The sequence below is a fragment of the Pieris brassicae genome, chromosome 1 (genome assembly GCF_905147105.1).
Source record: "Pieris brassicae chromosome 1, ilPieBrab1.1, whole genome shotgun sequence".
NCBI classification, from domain to species: domain Eukaryota; kingdom Metazoa; phylum Arthropoda; class Insecta; order Lepidoptera; family Pieridae; genus Pieris; species Pieris brassicae.
Genome location: NC_059665.1, coordinates 13,494,012 through 13,521,813, shown reverse-complemented (window position 1 = coordinate 13,521,813; position 27,802 = coordinate 13,494,012). Strand labels below are relative to the sequence as shown.

The 27,802-nt window shown below is 35.4% G+C and overlaps 1 protein-coding gene across 9 annotated transcripts in view; it reads left to right on the top strand.

Annotated features, from left to right (window-relative positions):
- LOC123716503 (AF4/FMR2 family member 1) overlaps window positions 1-27,802 on the top strand; it is a 198,734-nt gene that overhangs the window by 72,555 nt on the left and 98,377 nt on the right. For 4 of the 9 annotated variants that reach the window (XM_045672338.1, XM_045672305.1, XM_045672314.1 and 1 more), the window contains exon 1: window positions 25,741-26,186. Coding sequence is in view for 2 of the 9 variants with exons in the window: in XM_045672321.1 (XP_045528277.1) it covers window positions 8,218-8,247 (30 nt within the window). In the remaining 7 variants the exon portion in view is untranslated. Of the gene's footprint in view, window positions 1-8,217; window positions 8,248-25,740; window positions 26,187-27,802 lie in introns of those variants that run through there. The other 5 variants (XM_045672321.1, XM_045672330.1, XM_045672287.1 and 2 more) reach the window with 3 other exon arrangements.

Here is a 27,802-nt window from a genome sequence, read left to right as displayed (position 1 = left end):
ACGGTTATAAACATTAAATAAAAAATTAAGCCCTAATTAACTATGAAAAGCCGATACTCGACGCGTCCTTAAGACCTGGTTACGTGAATTATAATTGTCTAAAATAGTGAGCTTGTTCAATCCGAGTCGAGTGCAGTCTTGCTAATGAGCTGATGCGTCTTGTGCCGTCGCGACATTCCGTACTGTTTTTATAAAAACCCTTCAAAGAGCTTAAGTGTTTCGCCTCCTTGTTTATTTTATTCGCTTTTTATTGTGAGCGGTTTTATATCGTGCACGCTGATGGCTTTGCGGTTTCATTTTTATTGTCATTTGTAATTTTGCGGGGTGGTCGTGATCGCTGTTTTAATATGCATTTGGATAATCAGCGTTGTTAGTATAGTAGCTCAATTCCTAGTTTGTCCTGCGTATGTTTGAATCATGATTGTGATACTATGAATTGTATGTGCGTAATTAACAACAGAAATCGACGAAAAGCTTCAGGCATAGAAAGCTCATCTACTTGTCTACAAAAAAATAATCGAACAATCGCATGAAAGCTGATACCCAGGTAGCGCTCCATGATAATTAATAATTTAATTGCGCTATTATCTCTTAGATTTAAACTGAGTAGGCTAGGTAATACCAGTATTGATTTCAATTATTGACTTAATGATTAGTTAATAATTATCTGATACTTCAATCAAAAACTCCAAAGTCAGCTAAGATCTTTGATATTGGTCGTAGCTCGAAGGTTGAAGCTCATGGTGAATGGCAACGCCGAAGCGAAAAGATGGCGTGGATGTTCGCCAACGAGATGGACTGGTCAAGTCAAAGACGACGAGTCTCGAAACTATAATAATAATAAAAGCCTTTATTGCGGTAACTTTTAAACTAGTACATAAAAAATGTGAAATACTAATAATTAATCGGCAAGCCGGTTGATTTTTCTTATACAGCTTGTCCTTGGACAGGCCTCCTCTAAGGGCTTCCACTCTTCTCTGGTTCTAACTTTACGCATCCATATAGGACCAGCCACTCTTCGCACATCATCTTCCCGTCTTTTTATTTGTCTTCCTCGTTTTCTTTTGTCATAGCGAGGAAGCCATTCCGTCACTTTCTTCGTCCATTTATCTTTATCTTCTCTCATAATGTGTCCTGTCCATTTCAATCTTTTACTAGAAGTAACAGAAATAAAGGACATGACGAAGTCAAAAAAAAAAATGCAAAACTATACACAGTTGTAAATGAAGCGCAGGATCGAAATTTGTGAAGGAGAATAATTCCATAATTATTATACTCGCCAGACCTAACTATACAGCTGATCGCGATACTTAGATATTGAGTTACCGACCCAGAGAGTAATTGAATTGTGTTATGTGATACGTACATAAAATATTATTTTATTTTATGTTTTCATATAATCTAAAATTGTGTAAAAAATTCACCATTTCTAAATTCCCAAAAAGCTCCGCTCTGTACGCGTTCTGATTTATTCATTGTCAATAACATTGTACAAATGGGCCGTAGTACCAGGTGCAGTGTATGAACTGCGCTCGTTTTTATGAGGTTATTTATCCTGAAAACGGTTTTTGGACGGCTCGAACTAAAACGTGACTAAGAGCGAGCCTCGAACGTTGAACTCTCAAGGCGCTTTGCCCCGAATTATCGCAAAATTTGTATTAGTTACGAATACAAAAGCGAACATTAATTGGAGCCGGCGTAGATATTTAATGTTTCTGTAAATAAATAACTTTGAGATTATTATGCTTTTTAAATACATATTAATAAAGCAATTTTTAGAAACTACAGGACAGACTTATAAGGACAGCTACTAAATTACTTGGGCGTACTGTGTATATATTTCAAGTGAGTCAATAGTAATTAATATCCAAAATATATAATTGCATCTAAATTTTATGAAATACTATTTTTATATTTATTAACGTGTGTAAGTTTATCGCTAGTTGCTTACACATATTAATTGTGTCGTTTATACCACGTTTAATTGCAAAATGGAATTTAAGTCAAATCTCCTTATTTGCTGGCAATGCTTTATGTTACAATCTGTTTTATAAAATATTGAATTAGTCTTATTGACTAATGATTCGTATTAACGGGTTTATTGACAATACTTCAAGTTTTAGCATTATAGTTTTAAATTATAATTCATCATAATATTATAATAAATGTATGTAATATTGTGTATATGAATTTCTAGTAAAATCTTCCCTCCTCCTAGATGAGACGATCATAAGTCCCGTCTTTTACTTTGCCTCATTTGGTGTACGACTCCAGTTTGCTTGAGATGGCCACGGTTCCGCTTGCGGGTTCCAATCAAGCGCCTGCTTCAAATCTCTTCGGAGTGTGTGACTTATCCATTTCCACTTGCGTTGCTTGATCTGCTGTTCAAATGGGGCTTTTCGGTTGGCTCTTCCTTTTAACACAATTACAGAATGATTTATAAAACTGGAATAGATTTGTTATTTGCATATTTACACAAGTGTTAAACGAAATCAATAGTATCATTTGTCTTGCCCATAAATCGGGCTTAGTCAAAACTTGGAAACAGATGGTTCAACTTACAAACTATTGAATCTTAATCCACATTAATTATAGCTGTTTGTTGAGAAATATAAATATTTATATATGTATTTGGTAACGCTATATCGTCGGAAGCGTGATGTTTATCTTTCGATAATTAATATCTTCTGGGAAGCCATTGATACTCGAAAGATTAACATAGACCGTATCTTTTGTTTCCTTTGATTTACCATTCAGGTATTTTTTACACTAAGCTGTGTAGTGCCGCCATTCCTAACTACTTAGACTGTTTATGCGATTTCAGCTTTTATTTATATTAACGTAAAGTGTAAAATTATGTTTATGCCAATTGAAACGATTCGTTATTGCAATTTAAATCCTATTGCACATTCACAAAGTTAAAAGTAATAAATGTTTAATTTTTTTTTTTTTGAAAATCATTTCAATTGCGATTTTACCTGCTCCAAAGAGTTTTGTAGTGTCCGCATTGTTGAGGCGCAAGTTGGACAGGAATAATTATATTCAATGGGCCGACTTGTTATTGGCTTGTCTATTGATACTCATGTACGCATTGTACACAAGATTTGATATATTTTTGGATAAAGTAATATAGGGTAAAGCGAGCAGTAAGGACCTAATAGCTTGATAGTCTAAGCAAGCGTTCAGCAGTAGTTGAAAAGCATTGAAAGTTTGTTATCTCGTTTGAAGGTTCAAATTTAATGATTTTCGACTTCTGTTCTCGTCAAAAGGATTGGAGTAGTACCTACTTAAGCTACAGTAGGAAATACCCACCGTTAATATGAGGTTTGCTACTATACTGTAAGTCTGCGGAAGGCTGGCTGTGTGTCTCTTAATCACACAATTGTTTTATTCCAACTTCGAAGATATTGATCTCCAACATAACTAAAGTATCACGAAAACTAGTGCAAGACTGTTTACGCCCTCATTCGAGTTAGGGGGGGGGGGTTGGTCTACCGCTTCTAAAGGTAGAGCTTCCATAGAAATATCGTATTTGTACTTCAAGACCCACGTAATCTGCTGTGGAACAGGTTAACCATTAAATATAGCAACATAAGTTTGCGTTTATAAATCTAATTTGAAAATAATCTAACGATAACGTTATCGATATGTGGAGTGATGGCGTCAAGGCATGATTACAAATGATAGTGCCGTCCTTGTGTATACATACATATATATATATCTGATAAGAGAAAAGTATCCAATTTGCAAATAACTGCGTAAAGAATTCGAACGTAGATTTAGATACTGAGTGTTATCTAATCTGAACCTTCAAAATGTCTTGAACCCTTTCAATAGTAATACACTGTATTATAATGGAGGGGGGGGGGATAATTTATTATAGTGTACAGTTTTGGCAACGATTAGTCTTTAGCTTCATCGATCCATCTGGTAAGTGAACTGCTACGTGTTTAAGGTGGGAATGTGAAGAAAAGACGCATGATGTAACCTTTGAAAGGGATTGGACTCTCTCTTCAGTCGATAGCTCATGTCTGAGCATCGTGGTCAGCAAGGAATCATCAGGATCGGAAAATCTGCTTCCACCGGTTTCAGCCCAGCATCTCCTTTATTACAGTGTACAGTTTGACGACTTTGAGTCTTTCATAGCGTCGGGAAATCTGGTTATTGAACGCCTACGCCATCGCTTTGCCTAGTGATGCTGTTGACCACACAGAATCGTTCTCTTGATGGTTAAAACAGAAGAGCACTCAACATAATTTTTATTAACACAGTTAAAATTTAAAGTATATATGTGATGGGTAACAAGGATGGTGAGTTAGTCTGTCTGGTAGTGACCGCGCAATTGAATGAAACCGCAGTCGAGTGTTGGTCGGGAACTAGTTGTCCCGTGATCAAACTGTCGCCGCCACTGATGTATTTTGGAGTGACAACTCCGAATTGTTTATCATAAGCGCGATATAGAACCTTAGACCATTTCATAGATAATGTAAATAAGTATGTTTGATCTGTAACACATTGTAATTGACAAGTGACATTTTACAAGCAAAACAATTGACGTAATCTAATGCCTTTATCGCTTGACAACAATTATATATAATTGTATAAGAGAATCGAAAATCAGTGATAAGCGCGGAAATTGATAGTGTATATCGCGAAAGCGCTAAAGTTTAGTCTGATAGTGATAATGAGTTGATGGATGACTATGTACGGGAATTAAGAGCCGATCAACCGTGACCTTGTGATAATTGCTAATAAGGTCAGTTCTTCACATAATAAATACAGCAAATATGTTTTAAAATATGTATTTCACACTGGGAATTAAACTTGATATAGCTTTTTGTATATTTAACACTGGCTCTACGGTATAGGAAAACATCGTGAGGAAGCGGGCAAGACCCAAAAGTCAAAGGCTTGTGTCAGGCACAGAGGGTTGATCACCTATTAGATAAACAAATGATCACGACACATACCCAATCATACCTAAACGGTTATAGTGCCTAGTATTATACTGTTTTTTATATTGGCTTAAATTCCTAGAGAAAACATTACAATTATGTTTATTGATGGTTGATTACGCACAAAGGACCTATTGAGAATCTAAGTACGGAACTGAGTCGACAAACCTATTAGTATATTGATGTGGTTTTCATTGATTTTAAAGTGTATAATCTATATCGAATATTCATTAAAAAGATAATAAACAAACGATATTTAAAGAATTTAGAATGTAATATGTAGTTTATTTTTATTTGTGTTCACAATGTTAGTTGACTTTTATTGGAAAGCAACAAAGGTCAAAAGACACGAAATTACCATAGATTCGTCAAGCTCCGTTGCAAACAGAAAATTTAAATGTAAGCCTTCTATTAAACGTAATTTAAAATCGGTTTAGTAAAACATGTATTTACATTTTAACGATGTGGGACATCCTTCTATAACTCGAAAGTTTATCGCCAGCGTCAAGGCGCGTTTGTGTCGTAAATAATGCAAGTAGGTTACGTAAAAGTATCAGGAATATATTTAGTTGCATTTAATAATGAATTGGGGAAAAACCTTCGGGTTTCCATGGACTTGATGAAGCGCGTCATGAGGTATTTTGCTGGGTTTTTCATTAGACGAATTACGTTGCTAAAATTATATATAATGTTTTGTTGGAGGTATTACTTTAACATAATTAAATGATTTAGTATAGTAAAATATGTATCTCGATCAAATCAGAGGCTAAATGAGATATATAATAGTTTTCTCGACTCTTTGTCGGTGAGCGACCTATTTGTGTAGCGTAACCATGGGGGGCGGATATACTATGATGTAGAATATACTTTTATAAATAATATATTTAAATGTAGATTTATAGATAGTAATAGGCTTTCTGTTAATTTTTACTTTTAGTTTAATTTTTAATTTGGCCATGTATGTATGTATAAGCTGTAAATAAAAAAAATATTTATCTTAATCTACATTTCGAGTTTCGAATAGTATATCCAACAAATTCACAAAAAGTTACTAATAAATGTGCAATCATTTAAATAAACCTGTCTCTTTATCACAGCGTAAACACAACTCGAGAGAAAGAGAAGGACTCAATTGGACTCTTTTAGTTTTCACGTAGAAAAGGTCTTTTCAGAAAAAATCCTTTGTGTCTATTATTCTAGAAATTAGATACACAAAATCAATTACTCGATTTTTGTACCTGTAATGAAAAAGTCAATTTAATAAAACACTCGGCGTCATGAGACTAAAAAAAAATGCATATGATCCAGAATTGTAAAGGGAAAAGCAAATCTTTTGAGCAGTCATAACTCGGATTAATGTCTGAATCTAGTCACGGCTTCTTTGATCTCACAGCTAAGCAATCTTTAAAAGCCTACTTATTGTAATGACTGGTTCGCTTTTATTTCGGTATAACAATGCCGCTCATGTTACTTTATAAAAGAAAAACTAATATCTAGGGAAAGGAGGATTTATATTTAGAGCTTTTAAAGCCTACGCGTTCTTAAATATTGTATTGTTTGAATTTATCATAACTAGACTTCCTCAACTGATCAGCGAAGGCAAAGTGGCAAGTGGAAGGCGATCTGGACCTACGCGCGTCGTGGTTATCGTCGGAAATGGTTTGGTCGAAGCATGGAATCTTTGTTCAGAAGGGCTGTATCCAAAATCAAAGTTGCCATGGTGTTTGCCAACCTTCGAGATAATATGGAACTATAAGTCGAAGATGAATTGACTTCGAATGCAGCTGTTGGCAAGGGCCTCATCACATAATAATTTTATCTAGGAGTAAATTCTATTAATTTTATATATATACATATATAATAGCCTGGAAGAGATCGCTCGAAAGCGATAAGGCCGCCAGTTGCCCTCCTTTTGATTTAATGTTCAATTTTTTTTTATATTGTAGTGTAACGAAGTGTAAATAAATAAATAAATAATAGGGGGAAACGGTTAGGAGGCTGACCTGATGTGATCATACTGCCGATGAACATTCTCAATGCTAGGGGGCTCACCGACCTTTTAAGAATTAGTACGCTCTTTTCTTGAAGGACCCCAAGCCGAATTGATTCCGAAATACTTCTGTGGGCAGCTGGTTCCGCAAGGTGGTGCGCGACAAAAACTGCGTTTAAAAACGCTCAGTTGTGGAACGATGAGTCGAGGTGATACGGGTGGAATTTTGCATTCCGCCTTGACGTCCGTGCCAACCTTTCTATTGCCGACGATTTGCAATCTACAAGTATTTATTTATTGAATACATAATCAGGTGGAAACATAAACTGGACTCAGGTTTTCAGAATACCAGGATGTCGAAAAGATTTAAAACTTATATAATACGACCATTGACATATATATCATAAAAAATAAAGATAATATGTTATAAATCCTCTAGCAGAGAGCATCAGTAATCTGCCATCACATCCTATCTTGGACATCATCATCATGGTCTTATTGCTATACCTCAAATGGCTACCAGGATTTTACTCCAAACAATCTAAATAAAAAATACGAGCGTTCGAATTTAGAATTAAAATCTCTGAATTCTATCAGGAATTTTCACACATTAGTACGAATATTTACGTATTGAATTAATTTTGAACCAATTTGGACTTTTGACACGAAACGTTTTGAACGTAAATAATTGTTTCAACGTCACCTCGTAAATATAATAGCTTTGTTTTTCCCCGAACGATTACGTACAAGATTATGTTAATTGTCTATCAATATTTCGTACGAAATGCGTTTAGTTTTAAATTGTTTCGTTTTATTAAATTATTTCTATAAATTAGATTAATTATTTAAAGAAGCCTAAACTTGATCCAATATTCAGTATGTACAATTTTCTTAACCTACACAGTAATAATAAATAGTAATTTAATAATTTTGGTCCCCTATGGCAGAGTACCTTAACGCTGGCAGCATTTCCTCGTTGTATTGCGATACTTATTCGTTGAGCAAGGAAATAACCAGCTCTGAGCTCATTTATACCATACCATCAACCTTTTATTAAATGATTAATTGGTTCTGATAATATTTACATATAGGAGTCTGAAGGAGAAAGGCAAACATTTTTTTGGTCTATGTATTAATAAGTATTTATAATACTGTTATTATTTAGTTTTGATATGTTTAGTTAGTTTGTTTTATTAATTATATTTTTATTTTATATTTATGTATTTTTTTAGTTTTGTCTTTTATTACGTTAACAGCCTTTTCTCTTTTCAGGCCACACAAAATGATGCTGGAGTCGACCCGGTAAGTTTAATAGTTATAGAGATTGGAAGCGCAAAGCTGCAAATGTTATTACTTTTATCATAGTTTTACAAAAGAAACGGTAATTCAGCCGCATATATCCAGCCCTTTGTTCTTCACTGGCGGAGCACACTCGCAGACATAACATTAGATGCTAATGGGGTTACCATAATTTAATCCACCAACAAAAGAAAAGAGTTTATTCATTTGTGAATGAAAAATTGTACTGGCTTAAGAGTGAGGCATCACCAATTTCTGTAAAGTTGCATATAGAAGATCATTTTTTGAACAATAAGGTCCTAAAGAAGTTTCACTTTTTACGTGCGTACACCATACGCACAAATTTTTTTGTATAACCTGAAGGGCTGGAGGCTCATCTGATGTTAAGTGATACCGCCATAGACACTCACATTGCCAGAGGGCACGCAAGTGTGTGCCTTTTAATTTGCTTTGATTAAATTGAAATATACGTACAGAATATAGAATTTATGATTACCGAGTTTTTGAGTGAACTTTATTAAGATTTATTTCCTTGTTCTTTACATTATGATACACGTATGATTTTACCAGGCATTATATAACTATTTAAACTTTTAACTTTTAGTAGATAAAATTGTCCCCAATCCACGGATGACGTGGTATCTGTACGAGCGTGTGTACCTCCACTAACACAAGTGTGTTGCACTCTGCATAATTAGTAACTAATAGTATAGTCGCAGTCATTTACGTGAAAGTACATAATTTTCTATTTTTAATTATTGTCCGCGCTGAACTAAATGATACGTTTTGTCTGCTAAAAGGAATCGTTTTTTTCATGTCTCATTTGTGTTTATTGTTGCTATTTCCTGCCAGTTTGTAGGATTTCAGATGACTTTTTTTATGGAACAGGGAGCAAACGGACAGGAAGCTCACATGATGTCAAAATCAAAATCATTTATTCATTTTGGTAACACAATGTACACTTATGAATGTCAGTAAAGAAATACATATTAAATGTTTTTAATTTTACATTTACTGCTAGTTCTCAAATCTAGGGCGTAGAACGGAGGAGAAGAACTGGCAATAAGCTCTCCGCCACTCTTTTATTGCCAAGTTTTAATTTTATATAATGTTTGTAAGGAGCTGCAAAAAAACACACCATGTTAAGTGATGTAATGGTTGCAGCCGCCGCCCTTAGACATTCTTAATGCCAGAGGGCACGCGAGTGCGTCACCAGCCTTTTAAGAATACGCTCTTTTCTTGACCCTAAGTCGAATTGGTTGGAAATACTTCAGTGTGCAGCTTTATTTGAGAAGTTTGTCACGAGATTTATCAGTTACCACAGACGAGTATTTGCTGCTTTCGACTGTTCAATGCCCTTAAAGCTGATTGGGACAGCGGACCACTGTCTCCTAATTAAACTCGTTGTCCTTGGCGCGACACATAGTCCCTTGTGCAGAGGCTGTTTCCGCGCAGAGGAATCAATCACCCACGTAGTCCTGGAATGCGTGGTTGTGGCTCCCAAATGAGGAGAAATCCTCGGAGCAGTTAGCTCGCTTCGAAACGGAAATTTCTGAGCCTCTGAAAGGACCTAGGCTGGCTTAATTACAGGAAAACGGACTAAATGAGCGTTTTATTTGCGTAAAGTTGCATCGTGAAATGATTGATAAGTCGTATCGAAAATTGTCAAACAAAAGTTCATATCACAAATAACTCAAATGTCATTTTGTAATCGTCTAATCGCACGTGTATGGCTAATTATATGGCACCAATACTTAGAAGCTAAACATGTAATAAATAGTTTAGCATCCATTACAATTTATGACAGGATACAAACATAACCGCACTTGTACTATCTCGATCGGAATCCATTAATTACGTATTTTACTCAACGAACGATGTTTACTTTTTACGTAATTAAATGGAAGGTATAATCATTTTATAGCTTCTCTATAAACGGACTACACGCACAAGTAGCTATGTAAAAGCTATACCGTAAATCAATGTGCGAGGAAGATAGCGATAGTCTTTATCGATTTTATGCACTCGCCAGAGAGAGACGGGCGTATACTACACGGCGCGGTGTCAGCGGCCGTGAACCGCGGACATAAACACTGGTCATGTTAACTAATTTATACATCTCTTCATTATTTTATTTGGCACTTAACCTCTATTTTCACGTTAAATATGGTCGTGTGATTAACATACATTTAATTGTCCTCGAGGCGGATAATTATAGAAACATATGGAGGAGGCTTTTGCCCTAAAAGGGGCCATACAAATGCTAGAACTTTCTTAATAAATATTAGTCACAACTAATACTGCAAATTGTTGTATGAAATTGTTAAAAATCTTTAATAATAATATGTAAAAAGATTTTTTAAATTGAATTAAAAGCATGGAAACGATTGGTCGTTTCCTATCATGACCACCACCGTAATAATCCCAAAACAGTTACACGAATCTATCTAGAAATTTATTTTAGAATCTTTACTAATAACAAAAATAAAATTAAAAGGATTTAACCTTAACGAAGTATCAATCGTTTCCTATCATGACCACCACTAGAATAATACCAGTTAATAAGTGTGTAAACAGTTCTAACGAATTTATGAAATTGGTAGACTACCCGAAATCCATTTATATCATCCTTCATTAAGCAGTTATATTAAATACGACAAGAATAATCCGCAAATTTCTACAAGATAAACGCGGCGGATAAGGCTGTCATTTCGCTAATATTGAACTAAGTGACTCCATGTTAAAAGTTTGCTCTCTATACCAGGGTTTCCCGACGTGGGGCCCCCGCACCAATTCTGGGCAATTTAATTTAAAAAATTAAAAATTTTCGAAGTTTCGCGTGCTCTACAGCGTGCGTGGTCACGGTGACTGAAGACAAAAGGTGTTGAATGTCAAAGGTATCACAGCTGTAGAGAAAGTTGTGTTATCTGTATTTAAATCATTATAAGTTTTTAATAATACAAATAGCTTTAATCCGGTTAAAAAATTGTTTTCTTGGAATTAGAATTTAATATTTTCATATATATGTTTTGAAAAGTGACTGTTTCGTTAACAATTCCCTAGTTATTTCTTCCTAAAACTTAATATTCAAGTTTTTTAAGTGATATTTTTTTAAATATTAAAATAGTCAATAAAACATTGAAACGTATTTAATAAATGCCAAGGCCAAGGCCATAGCACAAAAATGGCCTGGAAACACTGCCTTGTACAATACCGAACCACGTTTAATTTTCACGCAAGTTTCGATACAAAATTTTGACGTAGATTAAATAATCGCCAACGGAATTTTAAAGGCTAAAAATTATGACGTACTTACACGTTCAATAAGCAATAACGCAGTCGAAACTTTGTTGCTGAACATAATAATCTTGCATTAGCCTAACGTGTCGCGTTTAGCTGTATTGAAATTTACAAGCGAGCATCCACTGTTTACGATTACGAGCTATTTATTACTCTCCAGTCTTCGGCGAGTCGCCATTGTCCTATGCTCGGCTTTGGGAAAATATGGACAATGCTTGGTCCAATTTTAAGGCCGCTGACTAAGCGTTATTCACGGAATGAAATGTTTTTTTGTGGATTTTTAAGCCATTATTATAAGGGATTAAAGGATACAAAAAGGTTTTTTTTTTAATTTCGAATCGAAAAGGAAAATAAGTACATACTATATACCTTTTGAAATTCAAATTTGTTTTAATTGCAACATTCTTTCCAACAAATTGTTTTATACGGCTTGCTTTGTTTTGTCGCTCTCCTGTGGTATTTTTACCGTCACGTGCAAGGGTACTCCATGTTGTTTTAATATGGGATATTTATATGAAATTCACAGTAATAATTTCTTCACAATTGTGATATTTTCGCGTTTCTTTGTAGATGTGCGATGCATTCTAGTTGAAATCCTATATACAGAGTCTGATTTAAAGTCCTGTGGTCGGGGTAGCGTATTTTTCCATTTAACCACTTAGAAAGGGTTTGTTCTAGATAACTTAGCCGCCAACTTAAAAACTTTAAGTTTCAACAAACATTGAGAGGAATCTGTTCCACTAAGATTTAGTTTGAAATGAATTTTGATTGAGTTCCGATGTCAGTTTAGAAAGCAAAGAAAACATTGTTTCAAAATTATAAACGCGAAAGTTTTTGAGGGTAGGTAGATGTTTATTACCTTCAATAGCGATTTTAATATTAAGTTAACAACGAAAGCATTGTTATGCGCCTATCTTGAACCTAATCCGCTGTTTTGCTGGTAATTTTTGTTTTATCTATTTTAATTATATTTTTAACATTTGTGTTTGTCATACATTTTAGATATTTTGTAACATATACCGTATTGTATATGTACTCATTACTATATATGCTATATCAACGGTGCAGAAAATACATCTTGTTTTTGGGAAGGCACCTCATAGGTGGAGAACGTAGTTCCAGTCAATTCATATATAGAGATCTGTAGTGAGTTAAACTCTCGATATAGAGTATATTATAGATCCAAGATACAATTTCGTCTCGACCGCTGTCATATATGTCAAACTGCATACGGAAAAAGCTCAGCGCTATAAACTAACTATAAGTTTGATTGACAAAGGGCCTAAGCGTGCGGGTGCAGCACGGGCTCGGATAAACATAGGGGATCTATGTTCTATGTTATATCCTATAGTCGAATTTCAAGGCAAATTAAGTGTTCAGATGCAATCGTGATTGACGTTTACGTAAACGTATTCTCATAAAACATTGGATGGATGGTTTGTCATCGCGTCCCATAAATCAGGCCACGTGTCGGTTTTAATGGGCTTCGCGCGGGCGCCTCCGAAGCCCTCGCCTTAAAGTGATTTTGAAATGCCTTAATGGGACGGTAAAACTTAAGGTGACTATTTTTGGCATAAGAAAAGTGTGTTGTAAGATCACGTTTTTAATGAACAAACGGGCAAACGGATAGGAGGTTTATGTGATGTTAATCAATACCAAAGGCTCGCGGTTTCCGGCCTTTTAGTTTTGTACTCTCTTTTCTTTAACCCTAAGTCGAGTTGGCTTAGAAATACTTCAGTGGGCAGCTGGTGGAAACATAATGGCGGTAAAAATGCTCAGTTGTGGTACGACGGACGTCGAGGTGATACGGATGAAATTTCGTATTCTGCCGCGACCTCCGATGATGTAACTAAGTTGCAGGTATTCATCCGAAATGCTGCATCCGTTACTGACCCGTTTAAACGACAGTGGTAGATTGTTGCTATATGAAACAAGATATAAATGATTAGTAAAGCAATTGCTCTGTGCTTTGTAATTAGCAACTAAACTTTGGTAACACTCAACGTACACGGTACACGTGTACACGGTCTACAACGTACTTCCAAACATCTTGCAGGTGTTGCAGGTGTCCATGGGCTGCGGAAAATACTTCACTTCGAGTAACCATAAGTTTGACCGTGAAAAGAAAATGCATGCAATCGTTGTTTATAAAACGATTTTATAGCTTATATGCATTGGTTGCCCGTAGGCACAGTCCAAGCCGTTGACATCAACTAGTTCAATATTCATGGAGCAACTGAAAATAGATACACACAGAAAATAAAATACACACAGTTTTCGATTACGTAATTATTAGTCCGCTCACATGCTTCATCTGTTATCACGTGTCGAATTAATTAGCGCTGTTTGTGCCCTGTTAATATGATAAATTTATATTCGTATAGCACTTCAATAAGAGACTTTGTGGCAAGTGGTATGGCGTACAGTTCGGATGTACTAGTCGAACACTTGTCTGAAAAAAGTCAAATATTATGCTATGATTACTATACCTTTTGGGCTATGCTTTTGTGTGTGTGTTTTGTTAACGTATTTAAACCGATAAAGCTCAATTATCGGGCATAGAGAATTTGAGAGCAGCGTTGGCCTAGTGGCTTCAACGTACAACTCTCATACCTGAGGTCGTAGGCTCGATACCCGGTTGTGCTACGATGGAACTTCTTTCTATGTGCGTATGTAACATTCGCTTGAACTGTGAAGGAACACATCGTGATGAAACCGGACTTGCCTTAGACCCGTCAGTCGATGGCGTGTGTCAGATACAGGAGGCTGATCACTTTCTTGCCTATTAGATTGACAAATTATCATGAAACAGATACAGAAATCTGAGGCCCCAGACCTAAAGGTATAGCGCGACTGTTTTTATATTTTCATGGTGAATTATCATAATTTTCAAGGTTAAAAATATTTTCGCATATGTAACCCAAGTTGGATATTACATACATAAAGATAATTACATAACAATATGACCTAAGAACCTTGGCATTGATAAAGTGATATAAGGTTTGCTGCAAATGCGTTTAAACAAGTATTTATAATTTGTTTTTATTTAAATTTGAAACAACATCCACTAACTGGTACACGTTAATGTTTGCCGTAAAATATATGTTCGTATTTGACTCTTGATTTTTGATACGTGAGTGAGTAAGTGATACTCCCTGCCGCCCATGGACACTATCAATACCAGGGGGGTCGCGAGTGCGTTGCCTTATTAATGTGGTCTTAACTAAACTCAGAAATACTAATATCAGTATATAAATTTAACGTGAATTTAAGCCTATTTTGAAATAAGTACTATAAATATAATAATAAATTAAATTTATGGTTTGTTACTGTTAATAATTCACGATTAAACGGAACGAACCATCGTTTTGTCTTTCGTTTTCCACTCTGTGCTAAGGCTGAAGAAACAAGAGTCGGCACTTGGAAATACAGTATTATACAGTCAACTCTCGATAATTTAAAACTCGAGGGACCAGAGATAAATTTGAAATTATCAAGAGTTGGAAATAACAAGCGCTTACCACGAGACAAGTAAATAAGACTGAACAAAATTCGTGTTTCACTCTTGCCACGAAGAAATCCGTACTCCAGTTCAGTTTCATTGAGCGATTTCAGTCTATCGTTGTCCAAAAAAAAACCAATTCACAGGATCTATGTAACCTATCATTAGTTAAGTTACATATATATATATATATATATATATATATATTTTAGTTAATAATTACCGCACACTTGAAGCCAAAATGAGTGCTTTCGTTTTTTCCACTCTCATACATTGTAATACCACATTCTTGTTTCCGTATATGTCCAAGAAGGTCAACTATACTTGTATTCAAGTGTCACTTACATGAACACTTAGATAAGCCATGTTAGTTTTTGTTAGCAAGACAACTCCCCCTCTTAATTTTATCTTAGTTATAAGCTCATACATTAAACGGTTGAAGTCAGTTGACACCCAGCTTCAAACAAAGTAGTAGTAGCTTCATATAGGTAAACAAGTACACTTATTAACGTCAACGTAAAAGATGTTAAATTGATTCTAAATTGACATTTACTACCAGTTAGCAAGTCACGGGCGTAAAGCGGACAAGAAGAACTGGCAAGAAATACTTCGCCACTCTTTTTAATCGCTAAATTTTGGTTATACCAATTGTTTGAACGGGAGCAAATCAATCCCAAGGATTAGGATCATTTAGATATTGATCAAATTTATAAAAAGCTCTATTGATTAATTTACGTGTATTCAGAGTTTTGAATTCTGCCATAATTCTCTAATTTCGCTTGGGAGTTTGTTGTAAAAACGATCAAAAATTGTTTCATTTAACAACAACCGCCAACGAGCTTAACTCAGGCCTGTGCATCATAAACACTTTAAATTATAGAGAGTAGAGAATCCCGGATAATTACAAATTCTTGCATGTTGGCTAGGACGACTATTCTTCAATTTATTGAGCTGACTAATTGATTTTGTTCAATTTATCGAGTATTTGGAAGGACCGGAAAAAAATCAAATTATCGAGCATCCACATCCATTATGTTATGATTTTCCAAATAATAATAATTAAATAAATTTCGTTATCAAAATCTCAGTCCACTATAACTTATTAACTACGTCTAATCACCAAGTATAATTTGAAAAGAAAACTTACTAACTTGTTGAGTTAATAACCGTTTAATTAGAACCGCATAAATCATTGCAACTTCCTTATTAAAAGCAGATGTGCTGGAGCGCTTTAAGGGATTTTGGTTCGTTTCACCTTGTAATAAGGGTGTGAATCTTATCTTATCTTCATTCGGTTTTCGAAGTACGAGCATCAGTCGTTGAATAAAGCTTGAGTGCAGTTTTATGAACCAATTTTCAGTTGAACGTTTAATGTGGGGAAATTGGGGGTCAGGGATCGAGCACGTGGGTTCGATCCCCGGCTGTGGACCAATGGACTTTTTTCTATGTGCGCATTTAACATTCGCTCGAACGGTGAAGGAAGACATCGTGAGGAAACCGGCTTGCCTTAGACCCAAAAAAGTCGACGGCGTGCGTCAGGCACGTGATCACCTACTTGCCTATTACATTGACAAATTATCATGTAACAGTTCTGTACCTTAGGTTAGGTAGGTAGATCTAAAAAGGTTGTAGCGCCACCAATTATTATTTATTGTTTTAAAGGATCAGTTGGAATGAGTCTTAATTAAAGTTATTATAAAAACTAGTATGTATAATTATTGAGTCGGACTCATGCCTGACTCAAGGTTTCAGGTTTACTCGCAATGTCTTCCTTAATTGCGCACATATAAAGTCAATTTATAACTACACAGCTAGGGTTTCGACTATTTTATATTTTTGCTATTAAACCGTGTTTTCTAGAATTATTTTCTCCTATAATAGAATACATAAAATAAGTTTGGCTATGAAAGATTTTGATGAGTCAATTTCACTTATTCCATGCTCTTAAACCTGTACCAGCTAGTATTTTAATACGCTGCAAATCCAGTGCTAGTTGACCTATTTAATTCCGCATACTTACTGCATGATATGGCCATTCAGCGAGACTTGAAAAAAATCTTTCAATATTTTCAATCACACAAAGTGATATATCTTAACTTTGGTAATTCACAAACTGATGATGAAATCCCGTTATTATAAATGGGAGCTGGGTTATGCGTCCTTTTTTAGTTTTAGTAAAAAATCTCTTTTCTTCTCAGTCTTTATTACTCTTCACGGGAATTTTTAGAGAGTCATTCTTGGTTTAATAAGAACATTATCTAACTAGCTCACTCACTCCGCTGGCTCTGAGGCCAAGACTTTTTGGGTTCGAAACTTCTAGCGCTACCTGTCCTGTACCAATTGCTGGCTTTCAGCTGCAGTAGGAATATAAAGTTTATTTAATTATCTCGATGATAATAAATGATTTCCCGAATTTACACCACGTGACATATTAACAATTTACAAAACGTCGTGCTACACGGTCTTGGACTTAGAATTGTTCCTTTTTTTCTTAATATGAATGGACAAGTAGGTGATCAGCCTTTGTGCCTGAAATACGCCGTCAATTTTTGGGTCCTCAGTCAAAAGTCAGAAGTGCAAAGAAGCGTCAGAAGAGTTTCCTTCCTTCCGGTTATATTATGTCTATACCTGTTCCAGATTATAATTCAAAACGTCAAACGTAAGTTAATAATCAACAGGTAGGCGGTGGCCGTGACGTCATCTCGCACACCTATTTGCTTCTTGATTAATCTCGGAGGCCGGCTTTGACCACTGCTAGTAATTGCCGCTCAGCGCACGGGGGATTATTCTTGGCTTGCGATATTTTATATTTATAGTTGGAAGATTGACGATTTGCATAGAGTGACCCGAGTGGAATATTTTGTTAGATGTCTTATGTGGTTGCGAAATGTTATAAATAAGAATATTATGTAGTAACAAAGTCAATTTACTATTTTTTGTCAATTTAATATTGTATTTACGAATTTGTTGGTTGGGGTGAGTAATGTGTGGGTGTATGTATTTTTGTGTGATCTTATAAATCCATTCGATTTGCTTTACTCCTTCGAAAACGCGTTTGAAGATTATCTGGAATAAGTCGTGGCTTGCGTACTTTTATATATATATTTCAAATATATATTATTTTGAGCGTAGTTTATACCTGAAACATTATTATTAGTTATTCAAGGAAGATTAAAAATATCGTTTAAAGTTAAGTTATACAAATACATCAATATTATATTGGTTCAATATGTATAACAATGGTTCGTAATAAGTTCCACGAAGTCGCAGGTACCAGTTTTCTATTAAATAAGTAAAATCTGTATCTATACGTTAGAATAAGACCACGAGCCGTCTGCATTGCAACGAGCAATTCCTAAGTGCAATTTACAAAATATTTAGCAACGAGATGCTCGGGATCCTTTAACTTATTAAAAGTTTTGAGATTTGGCCCACGAATTTTCACTTCCGCTTTTGATTTAACTGTGTATGTGTCTTCAAAGAAATATCTAAGATTAAACTCCTGTATAGTTTTTAGCCCCAAGCCTTTAGCCTCAAATAAGTCATACATATTTATATTCAATATTGTAATAATATATTTTTATTATTTAGTAACAACCCTTTCGACGAGGGTTTCATTCTCTTTCTAACTGACTTTTATACACGATACTCGATAGATGCTATCGAGAAGAGAAATTCTAACCCAAGTTTTTGAAAAACTGACATTGTTAAATGTTTTTTTTTTTTTACTTTTCTTTGGAAATTATAAATTACATTTTAAGATAGGGAATTATAGATTTAGCACTTGCTTTAAGGTTTATTAATTCCTATGTGATTTTTTTGTTTTGGATAGTCCATTTATTGATGATGAAAACATTGCCAACGTGATAAAAGTACTAGGTTTATGTGAAATTAAATGTTATTCGTTTGAGTATATGGACGTCCTTTTCCGGACATAGCCCTCTCCCTTAAATTTCCCGCGCCTTTCCTCCGCTCTCACTATTTCACTCATCTGTCCACCTAGTGGGAGGCCGTCCAACGCTTCGTCGAATGGTCCTCGGCCTCCACTCCAAGACTTATTTGTCCCATCCGTTTTTCGGGCAATGTGTCCCGTCCCGCTCATTGTCATTTTTACAAACTCAGTGACATTAGTTCTGATACTGATCTCTTCATTTCTGATTCGATCGTGTGGACAAGCACCGAGCTCTCTCCATAGCTTGTTGAGTGAGCGCGGAACCGGGGACCAGACTTGAACTAAGAGAGTCTCACAGTCGTATGTCATCATTGGTGGGAAATCGCTAAAAATCGTAGGATTAAATGACGTTAGCGTAATTCTAGAGTTCCTGGGAACAAGTTTTGGGCTGCATAAGTTAAGACACAATTTACATAAAACATTATATAATCAGCAACATCAACATACGTTCACCAGTTTAAGCGTAAATTATAGTTAATATTGAATGTAATGCCGCGTATGTCACACGAGTAACGTAATATGGGACGATTAATAATACCAAATTGTGAATTATACGCCACCGGTGCGCCTATTTCCTCAACAAGACAAACAAAATGATATACGGGGAAGGAGATGATACATTCTGTATTAGTTTTTGGATTTAATGTGTCATAATTTTGTGTAAAAGTAATTCCGCCTATAATGTCTACGTTGGTCATTTGAACAATGGTAATATATGGCTAAATACTTTAAGGCTCGTCGAGTTTCAGTATGTTTGTACTTGGACACACCGAATTTCACTTTATAAATATGAATCTGATAAAGTACACTACCACAGGGACCAAACCTTTTAAATTTGTTTATATTTTTTTTAATTAATTTTAAATTATTTATATTATTACTATGTAGGTTATGAAAATTGTAAATACCTACTGTATATTGATTGTTACTAATCTAGATCTTATTAGTTTAAAAAAATATATAGAATCAATTGAATTTTCAGAATACATATCGCGTTTGTAATGGACTGACTTTGTGTCCCACGATAGAATTTGTGTCCCACGATAGAATTTGTCATAACAATTCCTGTTATGCTGATGTAGTATTACTAAATATGTAGTCAGCAAAATCCCTCACAGAGGTCTAAGTACACTAAAAATACTAATAAAATACTTAAGTCTTTGATATATATCAATAAAATCTTATGTTTATTTAGATGTAATTTAGCCGCGCACCACCACTATGTGGAATCAGCTACCCACTGAAGTATTCCGAGCCAATTCTACTTAATTTTTAATAGGCCCGCAACGCACCCGCGAGCCCTCAGGCATTGAGAGGGTATCACTTCCATTTTTAAAAAAAAACATAAGTTTCACTACGTAACTGAACCTAAACCGGTGCATTGTAATTTAGACCTAATAACAATGCAATAAAGGCGTAATTAGAAATCAAAAGTATTCCAATTAATCTAACAATTGCTAAAAGTTGTCTCACAACATTATGGAATTGTTTTCTATAATGTCGACGAAGTTGGTCATTCATAAAACTTCACGACAGTATGTTAAATCGACGCCCGTAAAAATGTGGCAGTGATAAAGCAACAAGTCCCTTTTTTGTCATATTCGCGGTAATACTCGGCGGTTGCACCGCTTAGGGGCCGGAGAGACTCCCCACCGCGGGTTGGGGGTTGCGGGTGCCCTGTTCGACGCCATAATTATTTCATATCCATTCGCAAAAACGGGATTCAGCTATTTTATTCGGATTTTGGTGTTGTGATTAATTAATGTATTAGTGTTATTTGTACGGGCATAATCGCTTCCTATAATTATGTAGTGTAATATATGTATTGTTTATTTTATAGCAACGCGTTTTTAAAACATTTTAATTATATGACAACGATTCAATGTTTGTAATTATGTTGAAATCTTCACATCGTATAAAAAGTATCGCGTTTCCAAGTGAAGAGTCATTGACAATATTTTTTTTTTGCAGTTTTCTGGTTATTTGAATTTGGTAATTACAATTTCGGTGTAATGTGTTGTTATCATTAATTTCTATATATGTAACGCAACAAGTATTTCCGGTGGCAGGTTTCGACTTCAATAGTTTTGGGGTCGGTTAGACCCCTAGCACTACACAAGAGTGAAGGGGGCTCTACGAGTTGTAACCTGGAGCGCTCTCGTCGCGATAATTATTTCGTACTTTCCTCCATCCAAATAAAAAATACAGCGTAATCGTCATTTTTTATTTTTCACATCGGTGAAGGGTTTAGTACTGGTACTTTTTCTTATATTCTTATATAATATTTCATACCACCTTCGGCTGTGTAATGTGAGGTGCATAGAGAAGAGAAAAGATTCAGAGTCGAAATTTATTAAGTAAAATTACGCATGACCATTACGATTAGAAGACACGAGCGTTTTGCTTAACCTCGTCAAATATGTAAAAAACAATTTTTGAAGGATTATTCAAATCATCGTTCAATCATAATTATTAGTTATTGTAACGAAATTATATTTTCATACATTGTTTTATCTTTAAGCCTATAAGCGTAACAATGAAACTTGCGATGCACATAAACCATATAGTTATTACACAAACATAATTTCAACTTAAAATTCTTCGTTCCATTGTTGTGGAGTCTAGTGGTAACTTACGGATCTACAAAGCAACGAGGACGGAAAATTCAAACGTACATCAGTTACGGGACCCCCACCGCCCACCCCCTCAATAAATGCAAGGTCTGTTGTCTTTGTTCCTGGCTCACCTTCCACGAAAAGTTATATACGTTTCTTCTATAAGTTGTAGTTTGACTCATAAGATTATTTTAAATTATCTGTATTGTTATTTCGATATAGTCTTTGCATCATTGTATATATAATATCCTCGTAATAACAGCGCTTTTATCTGTGGCTTACCTCAAGATATTATGTATTGCGTTTAAAAAAGTATAAATTTTAATGCGACTTATTTGTACGACTTCTACGGTAATTTTTCGGCTATATAAAGTGTTATGCGTCATTTCTACACCTTATATACAGGTATTCTCATACCGACCTCAAATTTTAGTATTCGTTGCGGAAATATGTTGGGGAAAAAGGAAAGATATACAAATCCATTTAATTGTTTGCAATAAATGTTAATTTAATGCTTATAATATAGTTTTTGCGCGGTCTTGATGCGCTGACATATTTATTGTTATTGGGTATACGAATAAATTTTAGAATTCACTAGACGTCGTAAATGCTGTAAGTGTATTAATGACGGCAATTTGTATATAATTGTGAACGTTGGAGTACAAAATGTGATTATCTTTCAAGAGTTGGGAGTTGTCTTAGTGGAGTTTAGGTTCTGTGTCGCAACCGGTGCTGTTGCCAGATAATTAGTATCTGTATTTTCACCTCATACTCGTACTAACCTGGGTTCTATATTCAAAATACTTGTTTGAATTGGGTACGTTTTTTGTATGGGACGCGAACTGCCGTTATTTTCTATAGAAAGGACCTCGTCCCGTTATTAATTTTATTGTTGTATTTTTTCCATTAAGATGCGTGTGTGCAATCATTAAATTATTTTTTTCCTACAATAAATTTCACGAAAGACTTTACACGAATTACAATCATGTATGTGTAAAGATACTTTACTTAATTTTATACAATACTAGTGAATAGCTTAAACGAAGGTTATGTTCATTAGCAGTTCTATAATGTTTGACACTATGTTACTGTGTCCGAGATACCGCACTTGCAATTATATTCACTACACTAGGTTTATTAACTCAAAAGGTTTAGTTCTCTTTAGGCGTCTTATTCCTGTTGTAGCAAGAAGTTGGATTGCCTCAGCATTCGCATAGTTATGTAGCCTTTTTGTATATATTATGTATTTCGTCTTTAGTTATATATATATTTAGTAGAATTGATTTTTGTTATAAATAATTTAAATTTTATGAGTACGAAACAAGTAAATCACGGAACAAATTTCGTTACACTTAGGAAAATGTGCTACTTTTTAATGTAATAACGTACGCAGCCAACTAGTGTCTAGACAGTGGTTGTCTCAACATTATTTTATATATTGCTGTAAACGCGAATTAATTACGTAACTCGATGTTTCGAGTGCTCTTCAACTAGTTAATATCCGTTTAAAGTTTTAGTTATCATGTACGATAGGGAAGAAAATAATAGATAAAATAAAGAATACATCATTAAGAAGGACAACTTAAGGTAGCAACCGTTACAATAAATATAAATAAATTTTAGTGGAAAAGGTCCGAGCACATGGCAAGCGGAACAGGAAAATGAAGCAAGAAAGTACTACACTGGTGTAGACAATTAAGAAGGTGGGTGGGATCAGATTTAGGAAACAGCAGATGACAGAGAGTGGCACAGTGCAGATAGGAATGGCAGGATTTAAGAAGCTTTTCCCATAAAAGGGCAGACAGTTCAGTTAAATAGAAGAAGATAGATATATGTGTTTTGTGCAAAAGTGATGGCCTAGTGGCTTCAGCATGCGACTCTCATCCTTAAGGTCTTAAGTTCGACTGTGCACCAATTTTCTACATATGTGCGTGCGCATTTAACATTCGCTGGAACTGTGAAGGAAAACATCGTGAGGAAACCGACCCAAACCAAAAGTACTTGAAATATAAGGCTATAATTATTATTTAAGTTTTATTTACATACACAATGTCTCGAACAAGATTAGATTTTAAAATCGTAATTTTAAGATATTAAAATAGTAAATTATAATATATTATCTTTGCGTTGACGTCATTAGTAACACGTCAAGTGTTGGAAAACAAACTGTTTATCTTTAAGTGTTTAGATTTAACTTCGAATCGCATGTACGAAGCTCTTCGTTTCGTCTTAAATTAATTCAGTGACAGTAAGTTAGAACAATTATCTACGTAGTATGTATGTATCTAAGCATTGTACGTTTCTGAACATATTATATTACATTGGTTCTTCAGAAGCATGCGAATTCCCAGAGCGAGAGCCATTTGAATGCATATTTAACCGTGATACGAAGGCAACAGGATTTGGCGAGCTGAATGTAATTAATAAATATTTACATCTAAAAGCCCAAACGTCTATGTAAGTTGTTGTAATAGGGATAATAGGGATAAGGTTGAGCTACCTGCTCCTAATTTTAATTGAAATTTGACAATCTATTGGTGTCCAAAAATCCCACGTGCGTGCGCGTTGCTACCATCTTTAAGTCGCACCTGCCCACCGTTCTAAGGGGTTCTGTAAAGGGTGTAGAGGATTTACAGTTCTTAAAGAGAAATGTTTTATGGTTTTTATTTTCTTACTAAGTTCAAACATTTAAATGGTGTATTGCAGGGACAATTTGCATAATACAAAATTTAGACTATCAAAGTTGTTGCAGATGTTTGCGATCTGTAATTAACATTTGTCTGTTGCATATTTTATGTTATCTAGTCTGTAGTTTTCTGTCGATCTACATAGGTATGTTTCTCAGTGACCAGAGTCCAGACGGTTTCAAGGATCGTTGCAATTAAATCAATGGGGCTAATAAATTATCGCGCGAAGCCTCACTCATTGGAGAGTGCTCGATCCCCTGTCGGTCCTATATCTCTGCCCCCTTCACTCCTGGGACATACGCCTATATCCGCTACGGCCGCGACGTAGTAGCTTCGTTTGTGATATTTGGGTCACGGCATATTAGCAATTTACTTCATTGGATTATGGTTCACGATACTTGTTTGACGGAAGCAATGTTTGTGGTCTTTGTTTTTTGTTTAACTTCTCCACTTAATAAATATCACGCGAATCGGTTCATTAAAGATTGTTTCTTAAGTCTTGCCCTACTTAATTGGAATATGTTATGTGTAGTTCGTTTGATATGCTAATTGATCATGCTTTGCGAGCTTAGCTAAATATTGAGAAACCTCGTAATTGCCATTTTATCCATTTCGACACGTTGAGCTAAAAAACTTTCCCATTTCTACGTCACCGCATCGTCACAACATTCGCCACAAAACCTCGACCGACTGATACATTCGTCAAACGAAAACCGTTTCTTAATCCAACCAAAATATTCAACCACACAAAACCTTCCTAAAAGGAAACATAAACGGACCGGAGTCGAGTTGGTGAAAACTAAACCCTATTTTGTGAGAGATAATATTGAGGGGAAGTGTGCGAGACATCCAAACGTGTCATTAACATGAGCCGACAGAGCTTTTAATACTCAAACGCTTTCATGATACGGCGCATTTTCGGAAAGTCCCAAAATCAACAAATTTCGATCAGGCTTAGGACTCATTGTGGACAAAGCGATTTATTGCTGTGGGATTACAAGTTAAGGTGAGTTTTTGTTTGTCGTGATCACAGGCCGCCAGCGCTTGATGTCAAGGTGGGCGCCAAACTTATTTCAATTAGTGATGCATGCTGATCGCGGTGTTCAATATTCATTTGTTTTATTTTTAAAACTCTCAGCCAAACCATATAATTGGATTTAATCATTTGGGCGCCTATGATAAACGATAAATTTATCAGCATAATATCCAACTATTTAAATGAGATCGGAACAATGTGGAAACTTACAATAAGAGCGGGAATCGTTCCTGATGCTGCAATATCGCGTTATTTGGAACGTTTATAACATAATAGAGAGCATTAGTCTGATCCACTTTTGACATCATTATCTGTACTCGACGATAACCTGCGAACGGCGTGCGTCTCACCCGCGGACCTCCCCGCCTCACGCCTCGCGGACGGCAGTCGCGCACGACATCTCACAGCGTGCAGACGTATATATCTTACGACTCGGCTCGTCCAAACACTCACTTTTGGCGGGTTTTCGCACGGACGCGGGTGAACGTGACGTGACTCGGAATGCGCGCATGTTGTCAACCCGCCCGGAGCGCCGTCGCAGTGAAATCTGTGGCCATTTGGATTGCAGTGTTGGATCGTTGGATGGAATAGTGCGCTCTGGCGTAATTTTTTTGTAAGACAAACGGATACGGTGTCCATGATGTTGACTCATGCGTGACGCGCTCGATCGCTGAAATCGGGATTATGATTAATGACAAATCGCTGTATGTTGTTGTTATCTAACTATATTAGATTTTCTAAACACGTCAGCTTCCAGACAATAGAAACGGTAACTGAAGATTGGAAGTTAAATTAGATTAGAAAAGTTTGAGACACCGACGAGACCTTATCCTGTGTATGATTTACAGTTGTAAGTAATGGTCAAAATGAAATGATCAATACAATTTATTTTTGAGGTTTAACTTTTAAAAAAGTCTTAATAAGAATAGTGGGTGACCTTAATTGATGTTCGGTTGTAGTTTATAGCGCTTAATTACTTAATTCTCTTAAAAGTTTAAAAGTTTCTTGTGCCAACGTGGCACATATTTCAGAAGATACATTCAAATGTTTCTATCTACCCTAAGGAGCCTTAATGAAGGAACAATGCACCTTTACCTGCTATTGTTTAACGTCTTGAAATTATTTGCCTATTTTCAAGGTTACTTAAAATGACCAAAAACAAGAAACTGATTGATGACGAGACATAGTTTTTTCGACCTCGACATTAAAGTAGGTTAATGTGTACAGAATGTGGGTTAGACAAGATTTTTGGATGAAAAACCGTGATGTGAAAATATTTGTATCGCATAATTGGGGAATAAATATATATATATAACAAAACAAACTCTGGTCTGGGCCTTAGATTTCTGTCTATTTTATTATAATTTGTCAATCTAGTAGGCAAGTAAGTGATCAGCCTTTGTGCCTGATAGATACGTCGACTTTATGGGTGTAAGGCAAAGAGATTTACTCACGATGTTTTCTTTCGTACTAGCGAGTGTTAAATGCGCACATACAAAGAGAGTCTATTGGTGCCTGGGGTCGAATCTACGACGTCATGGATGAGAGTCGTATGCTGAAGCCACTAGGCCAACATTGCTCTGTATAGACAGATATATAGACGCAATTATAAATACAGTCAAAATCTGTTATAACGACATTGAAGGGACTACTCATTTTTGGTCGTAAAAACAGATAGTCGTACCATCCGATGAAGTTGTTATTAAGTACCTAATACAAGAGAATTCAGCCGGGACCTTTGATTTTGGTCAATATAGCCGGTATGTTGCTCTAAACTCTTTTATATAAAAACTCAATAACTTTCTTATGTAAATATGTATATGGTCCAATGATAAAAAAGCTTGATAACGAGATAATATATTGGATATCATTGATAAAACGTTTTACAACGGAACATAACTTGCTAATTCAACGGCGTTAGTAAAATTTAATTACCAAATACAATTTAAAAGGGAAATTTAACGTTCTAAAAATCACTTTTCCGTTCATAAACTTTTTAATCCAGTAATATAATAGGAAGGCTGGTGAAAATTAAATGAACGCTTCTTCCCTTTTACCTGTCGAGTTGAATAATATAATTATCAAGCTTCTACTCGTAATTGATCCTTACGGTCGAAAACTTTGTCGATTTGACTTAGCACAAACTTTATTATAGTATACGTCAATACGGTATAGTTTTTAATAGCTCTATTCAATAGACGAGCAGTGTGCTTTAGCGTGCGACTGACTTCCCTAAGTTTTATACCCAATGTACTTTCAGTGTGTATGCGGCATTTAACACTCGCGATAAGATATCTTGAGGAAACCGGCATGCCTTAGTCGCAAAAAATCGACGTCGTGTGTCAGGCAGATCATGAAACAGATACAGATATCTGGGACCCAGACCTACAAAGGTTGTAGCGTCACTGATTTTTTTTATTTTTATTTATACAATAGTCTAATTAACCACGAATTATATTCGAACGA